The 15,382-nt window shown below is 36.5% G+C and overlaps 1 protein-coding gene across 2 annotated transcripts in view; it reads left to right on the forward strand.

Annotated features, from left to right (window-relative positions):
• gnmt (glycine N-methyltransferase) overlaps positions 1-13,051 on the forward strand; it is a 29,012-nt gene extending 15,961 nt beyond the window's left edge. The window contains exon 6 of one of the 2 annotated variants that reach the window (XM_058749292.1): positions 7,017-7,152. In XM_058749292.1, coding sequence (XP_058605275.1) covers positions 7,017-7,125 — 109 coding nt within the window. In that variant the 3' untranslated portion in view covers positions 7,126-7,152. Of the gene's footprint in view, positions 1-7,016; positions 7,153-11,651 lie in introns of those variants that run through there. The other variant, XM_058749291.1, reaches the window with a different exon arrangement.
• Positions 13,052-15,382: the final 2,331 nt, after the last annotated feature.

Raw genomic sequence — 15,382 nt, forward strand, 5'->3', positions numbered from 1 at the left:
AAATTAATTCATTTACAACCTTCCTTTATGAACGGGTGCATGGTTTATTATTATTATTATTATTATTATTATTATTATTATTTACTCTTACGGTTACGTGATGCGTTTCTGGTCTCAAATTGTAGCTTTTTATTTATTACAGTTTATGTGTGAATTTCTGTCATGATGGTTCTTTCCCATAACACTGAATGTGGTAACAAATGTAATAAACTAAAGAGTTGGTTGTTGTCGTCGTCATTATTATTATTATTATTATTATTATTATTGTTAAGTCTTTTTCCCTCAGACTGCATAGGTTTAGCTTATGAGGCTGTCACGTGATGAACGAACGACTTGGGTAAAACCTGAAGACTTGAAACAGGTGAACTAATTCAGTGCAGAACCTATAGGATGTTGCGCATGCACGACTGAATGAATCATTCCCCAAGATGACTCGTTCTTCCCGAGTCACATTAAAGATTTGTTCAAAATGAGCGAATTGTTCAAGAAGGACCCATCACTAGCACACAGAGACCGCACACAGGAAGAGCTTTACTGCGGACGGAGATGGCGATCGCGTCTATTCCTCTCACAAATCAAACGTTTTGCCTCGAAAGACTTGAAATATTATTATTATTATTATTATTTTTAAATAAATTATGACGGTAGTTGTATCTGCCTGTTATATCTTGTGTTTTATTGACAAATGGTTGGGGGCAGGGGTTGGGTTACGTGCTCATAAATGTGTAAATGGTGTAATATAAATAAAACTGTTGTGACACACCTCAATATGCAATAATGGCAATATTATTGCCCAATATATAATTTAATCATGACGATAAGCCTTTTGCGTCGGCATATTGACGCTAAAGGGTTTCTTATTTAAAGCAATGGAGGACCCTGCACGTCGAAAAATTAAGCTAAAGGGGTACCCTGTGCATCAAAAAGCGACGCCAAAGGGTCCTGACCAAGCCTCAATATGTGACGAGTTGGGAGTGAGATCGTGGCCGTTTCTCAATATGCCTTCTTGTCTGTACTTGTGTTCTTGTGGACTTGTGAAACGTCATCAGTCGTCGCCCACCCAGCTAACATAAGACCAGCGGCCCACTAGTGGCAAAGTCGGCGGCCCACCGGCGGACGCCGCCTGCAGTTCACCGGCGTTTTGCTCATTGTTATTCAAGCGGACCACCTGCGGCAGCCACCGCTTTTCCGACAGCGGTCCGCTGACGAGCCGCTGGTTTATAATTACGGTTTACTGGCGGTCCATGGTCGGTCCGTGGTTCACAATCAGTTCCATTACGCTAACCCAAAATATCCTTGCACACAATAATGGATCAAAAACAATGTACAATGGCAATTTAAAATTTATTTTCAATGAACAGATTAAACATACAAATGCATTTACAGTATATGTATCAGATGGTTTTATCCAATGTGATTTTCAAATAGAAGCATTCAGTTCACAAATGTCCATACTAGGGCTGTGACGGTCGCCGTGACAACCGCGTCAACGCGATGGTCGGTTGTGACCGGCGGTAGTGCACGCGACGTCACACACTCTATAACAAGCATAATACAAAGTTTTCTATACAAGTGTAATAATATACAGTTGCAGATTGTTTTATTTAGACTATAAATCTATGCTAATTCACTAATTACCTCAAACGCCATGCACGGCATTTCCTTTAGATTGGCAGGTTTGAGCGCAGGAAAATACATACAAAAATCTGCCGCCGTCACAGCCCTAGTCCATACAAAAGTCAACCACAAAATTAACCATGATTTAACTATGATTGTTGTAGTAAATTCACAGTAACTACCATAACCATGGTCTTACTACAGCATAGTAGTAAACCTATAGTAACTACAAACTTCACCATGGTTTCAAAAACTATGGTTACGAGTTTTACTCAAGCATTACTAAAATATTACTATTGTAGAACCATGATATCAAAACCTTAGTTTGAGGAAAAACTAAAAAACCCTGATTACTGATGACTACAGTTATGATTACTAGTTTTACCATAGTAAAGACATGGTTAACTGTTGTAAGGGTACAATGCTTTTCACAATCAAAACAGCTTTAGAAAATTTCAAGGTTTAAAAAAAAATAAAATAAAATAATCCTATTAACAGCCTGAGGGGACTGTGACTCAATGGGGAGCATCTTCTGGCAATAAATTAATGTCTATATGTCAATAACTCTAAGATAATACAAGTTATGTGTTCAAAGTCATGTTCAGTTAAAGGGACAACCATTAAAGGGTAGGTTCGGGGAATTTAAATCCACTTTATACTGTCACAAAGTCTGTAATATGTAAATAAACATTATTCGGATAATACAAAATATTATTTGGCTGACAAATAAATGGGTATATCTCATGGAACTCAGAGAAAGATTAAACATTGTTCGTTCACATATTACCATCATAGTAGTAACAATACAAAGTGGGTTGAAAATCACTCAACGTATGCTTTAAGGCAATGATTACAATACATAACATTTGTCAGGTTGGTATGTTCATCATCTGAAGTAACCACAAGTGAGGCTGGATCCAAGCTGTAGTAACACTGGGATGGGAAACCTAAGAGATAGAAACAGGAAAACAAAAGAATAATTAGCATAGATGCTGTTCATATTATTTCAGGCAAAAGATGATCATGCACATTTATTACTAGAGTACAAGGTTATGAGTTATGAATGCTTGGCTAAAAGATGTATTTTTAACACATCTCTGTCAGCAGCTTCCTTCGGAAATTTAGATATCTTGGAGCTTCTCTTCTGTTGTAGAAGTGTTACTCCTGAAACCACAGAACAATTTTTTTTATCAATAATTGTTTGCCATTAAATATCAAATCACGTTTTAACTAGATTCAGTTAATACATGCTCCTTTAAGTGACGTCACCGATTTAACAGTAAAGTTACAGACTTTGATCAATCAGAGCTCAATATAACGTTACAGAGTTAGCATACATCGTCTGAAAACAGTTGAGATGCTAACAGACTTTTTCGAAGACACTAAACAGTCTTTATGAAGTAAATATTCAACAGAAGCGTATCAATTACAAGAAAGAGAAGTGTCAGGAACAGTTGTATGTAATATTTGTGTGATTTTTAGGTACTAAACTCACCTGAAAACGGTGAAAACAGCAGCGAGAGATGCAGTATTGCAGTTGGAGAGTTGCTGCCCCGTTTCCATAGTAACTCCCTCGCTGCAGCGTTTGAATGAGACTCAGAGCGTGCATCCATCAAAACACGTCACAGTCATGCACCATTTAAATAAACATTATATAGAACATAAACGACAACAACAACAAAAAAATTTAATTTTGAATTTTAATCGTTTTGTGGTTATATGACCCATTCATACATGGGTGTAAACTGCAACCCGCACGTGATAGTGGGACAAAGTAGCACTTATTTTTATAGATCTTGTTTTTGTTATTTTTTTTTATTAGATTTTGTATTGTTTTTACGATCATTTAGACTATTTATTTCATTTAAAAATGTGCTTGCGGATTTTATACTATACTTTTGTTAATAATTATAACTCACTATTTTTATTCAGTGCTTCAGATTCCTTTTAACTGTAAAAATGTAATGTAACACATAAATGTAAAATATATGTATATATATAATTTTTAAAACAAAGATGTCATGTAAGAGCTCAGTAGAAACACAAGACAGACACTCCGCTTTCCACTGGTGCACCGACGGAGGCCCAGCCGTGGCAAACCTCTGGTGGCGTGCCACCCAAAAAACGCTGGCTGACCGACATCATTTTTAGACCGATGGCGTGCCGACGGTGGTCCGACCGTATTTAGTCGCTGAATTTGTGCCGCCCAAAAACCGCTGGTGGACCGCCAGGTCATTGTTTGCTGGGCAAGTACTGTTCCAATTCAAAGTTCACATCGAGCCAAGTGCAGTTTAAATCCCCGGATGTGTTCTTGCTCCACCCCCTTTATCAAGGATGCATCCAGAGGTGACTTGTGCAAACTTGAGGCAGCCAGGTATCCCAGAATGCATTTCGCACCAATCAGCGAGCGTTAATAGTGTATGACCTCACTTTGTAGGTGGATCGGCTGTTAGCATGAAACTGGTTCCCTCCACAAAAAGCCAATAGGATATTTCCATAGGCTGTTGGATAATCGCAAAAAATAATCTCTGTGTTCAATCATAGTTCATGAAATTTACACGTTTTGTCCATCAAGATAATCTTCACAAAATAATATAACTTTGACGAAGCCTGAATAAAAGCGCCAGAACTGAAAAGCTAAACAGGTTATAAACGAACTACAGCATCATAGTCGCTCGCCTTCAGCACGTCACCACCACCACGCTCCTGACAACTGTTTCAAACTTATTTTTAACATGTTCAGTGAAAAGGATTTACTCTATATATGAATTTTAATCCACACTGCATGAACCATTTCATATAGGCTGGAATAAATACAAAACTAGAGCCAAACTAAAACTGAAATGAGACATTAGTAATAAATAGTATAGTGAATAAATGAAATAATCTTAACTAAAGGACATTTAAAGCACGTATTTCTGTACATTTCGAAATAAAGTGCATTTTAAAAGTCAATAAATCCTTGATTTAATATGAATATTTTAATTAAAAACGTATCCCCGCGTATTTAATCTTTTAAATAACAGCAGAGTGAGCGAGTTTTTGGATATGGTAAGATTAAACTTATTTTAGTGAACAAAGTACCACATTTCAGCTATAATTTTGTTAGGGTGGATACACAATGTTATTTTATCCTTGCTTCTAGGAAATCCTCAGTCAATATGCTTTCTAACAGCTTCATGTTGCCGTAAACATTTAATTTTAGCTTTAAGCACTATGCATCATTAAAGTTTCACTTTCACCAAGTAAAGCCGGTGTTTACCTGTAATAATCGTAATATGAGTTTACCTTATGGTCTGAACCCAGAGTCTCCTTATCAGTAAGAAAGTGATAAAACCAGCTTCTTCCATCCGAAGACATGTATCGCATTTCGGGGGCAAAGCAAAAACAAAAAAAACATTGTCGAACAAAAATATAAAATGCGGGAAACTATTCATTGGTTATTCTAGAATTAATTGTATTACAAATTATGCTACAACTGGAAAATACTGTAAATTGATAAACTGTTCGGCGTGGTGATGTTTAATGTCTCCGACAGCGCCTGTAGTCCCATTTAGCAACTTGTTAGCAACCTTCTTTAAGAAACCTAACAGTTTTAAAAATCACAAGTGGGGTGTAACTGGTGTGTTTTATGTCATAGAATAAAACGTGAAAGTATCTTGAGCCCGTGTGAACCACGGACCTTATTTAAGGGATTTAATCAAAATCCCATTAAAAAACCCATTGACTCTGGGACGATGGAACCGGAAGTGTTAAAATGCTAACTCGCTTCTGGGTTTTCGCCTACAAAGTGACATCATAGCTCCCCCACTCTATGGCGGGGTTATAATTTTCTAAATATTACTGAACCGTGTCATGAAAAGTATTTCAGGCGAGAATGTAGTTGTTTAAAACTCAAATCTGCACTTTATTTATAAAGAGAGCGCCTATTTGAAAATTAGTTTCGCTGATTTCGGAGACGTGAGCTCAACGCGATCACCGGGCGCTCAGTTCTCATGTATCCGCCAAGAGCAGCCTCACAGCTGCTAGTCCTTCTGACATTTGCCGCGGGCTCTGATGACTCTGTAGTGGTTAAACATGAAGTAAAATTCATTTTGGGTATAGAGAATGAGAATGTGACGTAACGCCGCGTAGAGTTCTGGGAAACTGCTTTGTTTATCGGCCATATTTGCAGGATAGTGCTGCCTTTCCGCTATTGAGTTTAGGGCAGTATTTTATTTATTTATTTATTTATTTTTATTTATTTTTTTTTTTTGTCGTGATTATGAAAAATGTCACCATTGTATGTCATTCATGCTGCATCGAGAATTGCAATAGTAACTCAGATCATCGTTCTGAGAGAAAACTGAATAAGGCCGTGTTCACACTTGGCGTCTTTTTTGAAGCTGCCAGCGTCTGTTTTGAACACGGCCTAATGCGGTATGTTTTTTTGCCTTTTTTCTATGTGTAAACACATCAAAGGAAGTAGGTCGCAGAGAAGACGCCGAATAGTAAATCTGTTAATGTCACTGATTAAACCCACTCCCTTTCACTCAATAAAAGAATCACATTTCTGTGTGTTTTTGAAAGATTTGATTTTGTTGGTTTAATAATTAACGTTACCTTCTTTACGAGTATGACTCGCTTGTGAATTAGCAGAACTTGAACAGGGGACTTTCTAAACTGCTTAAAGAGGCTTAATGTACCAAGATAGTGATAGACAAAATTGTAAAGCTTATACTATATGCAGATACGCATATAAGCTCAAAATGTGAACACAACGCGTTTATTTACGTTAAGCATTTTCCTCTCATGAGAACAAATGCACCGAGACAGTGACTATGTTTACATGGACTTCAATACTCCGATTTTAATATGATTTAATATGATTAAGGCAATACTCCGCCGTCGCCTGTATGCACGTACAGGGGCGGACTTAACCAATAAGCGAGGTAAGCGGCCGCTTAGGGCCCCGGGGGAATCAGGGGGCCCCATCTGATATTGGCGAAACAACATATTTGCAGCGTTGAGCAATGTAGCCGTTCACAGACATGTGCGCTGATTTCTTGAACGCAGTGACCAAGTTAGAATCCACTTACCAATCAAAATGCCGAGTTTTTGTCAAGTGCTGAGTTCTGCAAGTTCGGGAATCATCTCATTATAACAAAGTGTAGATACGATGTAAATAAGAGATTCATTGTGCAGTGTAGAGATTATTAACGGAACGTCGTGAGATCGCAATGAACTGAAGTGAGTGACAGCTTTTAGTGATTATGAGGAAGCGCTTTTTGCGCGCATTTTAGGCTGTCTGACTGTCTCAGAACAGAGATATTCACCTCAATAAAGAAAGTATTGTGTTTCAAGTCACAATTTTATTTATCTTGATGTTTCAAAATGACTCTCTTGTGTGCTTCTCCTAGGCGCACCGGCACGAACGACTGGAGATTTTCTCTTAATAAGTTTCATTTTCGATTTGTTTCTCGGCAAACCCTACAGTATGCCTTCAGAACACTTGGAATATGGAATTAGTTGCCTGGGATAATTTTATGTTTGTAAAAATATTGGAAAAGTTTACAATTTAATAAATGGACAAGTGCAAGCATTTTTTTTTTTTTTGGTGATATCTTCATTTGTAATCTCAAAAAATAAGGTAGCCAAATTTGGCATTAGAACTAGAACTAAAAAATAAGGTAGACAAATTACTGGTTGTTAAGGTACAAATAAACTATAAACTACACTGTAAAAAAAAATTCCGTAGTTTTTACAAAATAATTCTGGCAGCTGTGGTTGCCAGAATAATTTTGTGAAAAATACAGAAAAAAACTGTAAACACATTTACAGAACAAAACTGTAAAATTTACAGTATAAAACTGTAATTTACAAACAGGGAAATTTGAATGTAAACCACTAAATTAAACAACACACACTGCTATTAAAATCTGTTTTGTACCTTTAACATACTGACAACCACCATAATAAAAAGAGGTGGTAAAAGAGAAAGCCACATGAAGAATCAGGTAGCTTCGCCACACGCAGAAGTATATACTAATATATAGAAGGTGCACAGGGTCATTCATGCAAACACAAAACACCATCATGGTAACACACATGATACTTAAATAATGCAATAAACTTTCATTAAACAACAGAAGATGTAACAAAGCCCAAATGTACATAACCGATAACAAAAACTATTAAAAAACATGATTATTTAAACAAAATACTTTCAAATGTGGAGTGTCACGCAGGGAATTCTGGGAATATCAGTTTACAGTTTTTGACTGTAAATTACATTTACATTTACATTTATCAGACGCTTTTATCCAAAGCGACTTACATTGCATTCAAGTTACAGTTTTTACATTTGATTAGCTCTTGCTTTCCCTGGGAATCGAACCCATGATCTTGGCGTTGCTAGCGCCATGCTCTACTATTTGAGCTACAGGAAAGCCAGTATTTTTATACATTGATTATAACAAATTATACATTGATTTGTTATTTTTACTTCTAAAAACTGTACAATTAGCAGCATTTTACTGTAAAATTACATGAAATGTCTGGTTAGATCTTTTACAGCTTCCCCCTGTATATAGTACAGGAACTCACTGTTAACAGCTTTTTTCAGTAGCGTTTTTACCTAATTTTACAGTTAAAATTACACTTATTTTTTACAGTGTAGAGCGAGCGAGCAAAATAAGGGTTAAGCATAAACACTTGAGTTGCATGGCATAGTTTTATGTTTGTTAAAAGGTTGAATTTTTTTTACAATTTATTAAATGGACAAGTGCACACATTTTTCTTTTCTTTTTTTCTTTTATTTATTTATTTTTTGATAATGTCTTCCTTTTGAGATCCGAAAAAAAACAAGGTAGCCTAATTTGGCTTTAGAACAGCAGCAGGTTGACTAATTAACTAATAAACTAAAAACTAGAGCGAGCGAGCAAAATAGGGGTTAAGCATAAAAGGACACATAGTTATTGTGTGGGGGCCCCATACCTGGAATTTGCTTAGGGCCCCCAAATCGCTAAGTCCGCCCCTGTGCACGTACAAATAATTAACTGCACTTGAAGCTTTCATAAAATTAAAAATGAAACACCAAAAACTGTATATGGCATCATCACGAAGACAAACTATATGTTTATATGTGAAATTCTGGGTTGGACGTCAGATGGCGTCGCGTGGTGACGTAATGGCGCATGCCATTAATCGATCTATGTACTATAACATGTAAAACGGGAACATGAAAGGATTATTCTAAAAGCAACTCATGTAAACACCTTAATCATAATATTGTCTTATTCAGAGTAAGGTAAATAATTAGATTATTGATGTCCATGTAAACGTAGTCAGTGATAATAAAAGATCACCTTACTAATAAATCATAATATGAACAGAAAAACAGATGAGCCCCAAAATATGAACATTTAATAGGCCTATCATAATGTCTTAATCCATAAGCGCTTTCTACTGTAGAAATTCTACATTACGGTTTTCTGAGGGAAACCATTAAACCAGCATTTAAAAATGCTACAAAACTGTTCACAAGCTCCTGGGGATTTGATTTGGCTTGTCATTTTCTGAGATAAATATAAAAAAGTACAGTGAGTTCGTGACTGTTCGCTGAATGTGATCCGCAATCTCTGATTTTCCTCCGTGGCCATCGAAAAATTCATATTTATAATGACAACAATTATACTTTATAATTTAAAAAATGATAAAGTGATAAAGATAAAGTGATAAAATGATAAAGAAATGGATCGACTTCTGTCAGCTTGTTGAACACACTTTCATTTGGATAATTTAATATGACGGCTGAAGCAGCAGCGAGCGTCCAGCGGGTGACACTGTTTTCACGGTAATCAGATCAACATTGTAAATGAAATTCTACAAAACCTAAGAGAAAAAAAAAAAAATCTAATTATCATGCAGTGCGATAAATTAGCTTCTCTTCCCTGCAAAACGATACAATGAAGAATGAATTATTGTTTAACTTAAAGGCAAAAACAAAAGAAAAGATAAGCAGTTATCCTTATAGAGAATGAGAAGTAGGCTAACCATGGGAACGGACAGCTTATCCTATGGCGGCGCCTTCCCGAAATGCAACGCGGAGTGAAAAGACTGTGACGTAATCCTTATTCTCTATATCTAACAGGCAATCTTTGGTCTCATGACTCTATTATTTCATCCAGGTCATATCGTTTTGGCTGAGCACAAATTATGTTTCATAAATTATTTATTTATTAATCGTAATGCAGTGCTTACTTTGTTAACGTGACTGAATTGTTTGCTTTTGTCTTTATTTCCTATTACATAAGTCTCTTATACTTTATACTTTTATAATGCCTATTATTGTTCATTAAAACTGACATTTAACAACAAAAAAAGCAGTTGTGCTTGTCATATTTCATTTTATTATACATGCAGTGAATCAGAGTATATGTGCACATATTACCTAAACCACATATTAATGTTTTATATTTTTTAAATGAAAACGAAAAGAGGTTTGTTTTATATTTTGAAGAAAACAAAAAGGCAGTGTTTGATATCATTTCGTTTTATTGTAATGTGTGTACGCCTTGCATGAACCACATTTTTGTGGCTATTAATATTTTAAATGAAACACAGAGGCAACGCTGTTTGATATAATATTTCGTTTCACTGTAATGCATGTGCCTTCCCTGAACTACATTTTTACGGCAGTGGTGTTTAATATCGTATTTCGTCGTATTGTAATACAGTGTAGATAACTTAGGCGAGCTGACTGACGTTATCAAGTACGCTGCTGTTCCATTTGCAGAATTACCAGACTTGTTCTCCCGTCGAACTTACGAAGTCCGAACTACCGAGGACGCAAGTAGAGGTCTGCATTCCCGCGTTCATTTCAACAGCACAAACGAATGACACCAGTTGTGTGCGATTTAGACGATCTGGGGTGGAGAGTGATGTCACAGCTCCCGAAAATATTTTGGTTATATCTAAGAAAGGAAAATAGATAGTGTTTGTTTTAACGGTACAAATCGAGCACAAACGAACTGCGCTGGTTTGGAGCGATTTGGGCAACATGGGGTGGAGAGTGACGTCACACGTCAAAAAAATTATGTTTAATATCTCAAAAACAAAACCAGCACAAACGTTCCTTTTTGCGGCACAAATCAAATGTAAGTGGTTATTCACAAATCACTGGTCACCTCACATAAAGAGTGCAATAGAAATATGGTGATCAGTAGCCATCATAACAAGGTTTGGATGTTCTTCATGTGTTGCTATATTCTCGGGTGTTTCTTGGAAGAAAGAAATTCATACAGATTTTGAGTGCTATTGAGGGGAGTCAATTATAACATTAAATTTTTAGGTGAACTGTTTTATTAAAGGGTTTGGTCGCCCAAAAATGAAACATTTTGTAATTTACTGACCCTCATGTTGTTCCCAAACCCATTCCCCTTCAAAACACACAGATGTTTTAATGAAACCTGAAAAAGTTGTGTCTCTCCATTTAAAAGACCATGTCTGTTTTTACATCCATTTGCAGTATATTTTTCCTCTCCATCTCTAACTGTACTGAGCCAGAACAATAACCACAGTGACACTTGCAAAATGGGCACTTTGTAATTCATTATTATCTGTACTTTCAAAACAATTGTTCATAATTGTCTAAAATACAGTATGCACGATCTGTAACGATACCCCATCCAGGGATGTCATGCTTTTATACATATAATGATAATAATAATAATAACAAAAACATAAGCCTTAAATTGATGAACAGTTTGTCCAATGACTGATATGATTTTGTGTGCTAAGAGACCAAACAATTTGTGCATCCCTAGTACATGTAAAATAATTTGTAGTTTGCAATTAAGATAAATATAAATTACTTGTGGAATTGCAATGAATATGTTATCCCACCCACTTCTCAGAATCATGAGATCTTTTTAGATGTTAGACATCTAAAACGTTTGCTGAACGGTTTTCTATACCTACTTGATGTTTTTGTTGAACTGTTGTTGATGTTACATGCATGATGTTCTTAAGAAGTTTTCTTTTCTGTCTTGTAGTAAATTCCGCCTGTCATACTACCCCCATCGTTTGGAGAGTTTTAAGGAGATTTTAAGAGCCTCATTTTTTGGAAAATGCGAGCACAATGTATATGGAGACTTCAAGCAATACACCCCAGGGCAAGGAGAGGTGCCCTGTTATTTCATTCATGTGGTTAAAAAGACTACTTAAAGCCACATGCATTCTGTCAAATTTTTTTTTTTTTTTTTTTTTCACATGGAAAATTGGTTGGGAAAATTGGTCTGTGCAAAAAAAAAAATACTAGGGCTTGCATGACATTATTTTAGTACTTTTGGTTTGTTGGGGGGATATGTTTAGCTCTTTTTATTTACTCTGTCATATTACACATTCTTAAGCATGAACATTTTACTTTACAGAACACTGCTAAAAGAATATCACACAGAATGTGTTTTTGTGTTCCGCTGTGCTGCTTAATTGTTTTTTTTTGTTTGGTTTTTTTTTGTAAACATGCACAAGACTGATGTCTTTCTGTCAAAATAAAAAGATAAATGCATAACCCCTTTATCACCCCTGAATATTAAAGCATTGTTGATTATGCTATGCAATATAAACGGATAAATAACTAATATAAAAATGGTTGTGACAAGTCTGCAGGTACATCCATGCTATTCAGACTAACAGCACTAATTGTGCTGTAATATTACTTTTAAAAACAAGCAATATCATTATAGCCAGTTACTCTGTTTGAAAGCTGAAGTAGCAATTCATACTGTGTTCAAGAAGCATGCAGTGTGAATGTTTAAAATAAATCGAGTTGAGTTAATAATTTAATTTCTCACTTATAAAGACAGTTGTTTCCAACTTCTTGCTTAACATTGTAACCTGAAGAAAGAATTGCTGAAAAATCCTTATTAAATTAAATTATGCACAGACTGTTGGCCTGTTATGGTGCGAACACAAATAAAAAAGATTTTACAAACAGTGTAATTAAAAACGTGATTGGGGTGTACATTAAACTTCGCTTACACATACATAATGAACCTTGAATACACAGTATGAAGTAATCATACATATGTGTATAACTGAATGTTCAGACGAATACATATCACTGCTGTGTCTTTCAAAAATGATTTTAAGTGCTGATTCTTTTGGGGGGGGGGGTTTAAATATGCACTAGCTGATACATAGTGTAATGATTGGTAGGTATGCAAATATTAAATAAAGGTATACTGGACCTTTTTTTTTTTCCCCCTTTTCAAATTGTGTATTATCTTAAACATCTCATGGAGTTTTTCCAGTGTTTCTTTTGGTTTGCTCATTGGTGGTTGTAAGGCTTTATTTTATTTTCCTTCATTGTGTTGACCCATATCAAAGTCCTTTGACACTCACACAATGTAAAGACTGTTGAATTCCAAAATAAAAGCCCTTCAAAAATCCATATATAACCTCCCTCTTTTGTGTCCTCTGTCATGTCCATTGTTTTGAGCATCTTCATCTTCAAGACTAATAACTGTTCAGCCATTATATCATTCTGAAGTGAAACTGGTCTGTGGAAACCAATTTCTTTCTAAAATTATAGAAAACAGTGTACATGGGGAAAATTCAGGAGAATTATTATTATTATTATTATTTTTATTTTTATTTATTTTTTGTAATTTAGCATCAGAGAGTCCTGACATTTTGTGAGTGACACTCTGAGGTGGTGCACTATCATTCTTGTGCACAAACCGTTCTTTGGAAACAGGATTTTTTGTGCTCATATATGGCTTTTATTGTGGAATTAACAAGACTTGTATTTTGAACTTTAACATCATATTGTGTTGTTGTGCTGAAGATGTTTCAATCTGTTGAACATACTACAACTCTACCTTTCTTCACACCTAATTCCACAATGTTGTATCTCAACCTCCAGTGAGAAGTAGCTGAATGCATTTTTTTAAAATAATAAGGCTTGCTCAGACTATTAATATTGAGTAATATTATCAGTTCAACTGCACTGATACTGACATCAGTTCAGTAAAAAAAAAAAAAAAACTGAATTAAGATAATGACAATAAAAAATAAAAATGCTTCTGTAAATCTGCTTATAGCTTAACTGAATTTGTTCCATGATTGAACTTGAACTGAATGAACTGAAATAGTTTATCAATAAAATGTAACTTTTTTCCAAAATAATTTAAACATTTTACATATCTTGAAATAATAATTTCTGAACATTGGCTCTCAGTGTTTATTCACCGGTTTCTCATGGTTTCACATTAAAATTCATAAGAGTAATTAATGTAAATTACATCACTTATGTCATAGAATAGCATAGTCCTAATAATAGCAGGGCACATTGTAATGCAGCGTTACAACATTTCACATCTGCACAAACTGGAATTTAAAACTGGTTAGTGTCTTCTGCTAGTTAGTGAAGAATTAAAGAGCTATCTAAACTGCTGTCATGCTTCTGTGTGTGGTAAGGACGAGGAGCGCACGAAGAAGATAATTCCAAAGAGATATTTATTACATCCACACACGGGGGTAACATTCAACAATAACCAACAACTCCGAGCTAAAGGAAGGGGAGCTAATGACTAAATTAACTAGACTCAGGTGAACTAACTAAGCAATCAAGGGGAAACAGAAACTAGGTCAATGAACAAGACAGGCAACCAAAGTCAGGGTGATAGTGCGACAGATCCGCCACCCTCCCGGAAGGTGCGACTTCGCTCCGCAGAGATGAGAAGGAGAAGGCGGAGGGATGGTGACAAGGGATGGCAAAGGGGCTGGCAGAAAAACAGGTGGACAATTTAGGTGGAGGTTCGGGCTGAGAAGACAGAGGAGCCAAGGAGGATCAGAAGGAGGGTGGAGCCAAGGAGAAGATCCTCCAGTCACAACGCCAATGGAGACTGGCAGACCCACGGCAATCCCACTGCACAGATGGTGGGCTGATACGGGCGGACAGTCCAGGGCAGACTGACAGTTTGGGCACAACCTCCATGGTTATGACGGGACAGACAGGTAATCCATTGCGGACCTCCATGGTCATAACAGGACAGTCAGGTAATTCAAGACAGGCTGACAGTTCAGGACAGACAGAGAGTTCATAAATGGCCTCCATGGCCGTAACAGGACAGGCAGATGATAGCGGAAGACTGGGTACATCAGGATAAAAGTCTATCAGATCCTCAGAGTCCTGCCTCCACTCACCCTCAGCGGTAGTACAATGGCTTCCCTCTGTGCTCTCTCGCTCCACTGTGATGTCCACCTTCGTGTGCACAGTTGCCGGCTCTCGCACCTGGTCTGACGTGTTAGGGTCTAGCTCTGGGGCATCCCTTGGCTCTGTCTGGTGATGGCTCATCGGTCGCGGTGGGCTTTGGCTCTCTGTCAGTGGTGGGCTCAGGCTTATGCTCCACGCTGCAGAGTGATGGTGGTGTCATCGTCCGTGATGTCCACGGTCAGCAACGATCCACATGACACCAGCACCCACAGGACATGATCCATGAATGACATAATCCATCCATTTTTGTCAAAATTGCCTGACACTTCAATTAAACCATAATGTCCTTCTTTAGAAATATAACAAAAAAATCAAAAGATCACCTTGTCATCATGAGAGTTTTTTGACATACATCAGCAAGACATCAGAGAAAGTCGGACACACTTTTCCAACTTGCATGCATCTCACAGCAATTGGAGGTGATCTTTCTAGCATTCACTAGCATGTAGGTTGAATAACTAAATTAATCCATGGATAAAAAGATCAAATAGGTAATTTGAGAAT

The sequence above is a fragment of the Onychostoma macrolepis genome, chromosome 17, assembly GCF_012432095.1.
Source record: "Onychostoma macrolepis isolate SWU-2019 chromosome 17, ASM1243209v1, whole genome shotgun sequence".
Taxonomy (NCBI): Eukaryota; Metazoa; Chordata; class Actinopteri; order Cypriniformes; family Cyprinidae; genus Onychostoma; species Onychostoma macrolepis.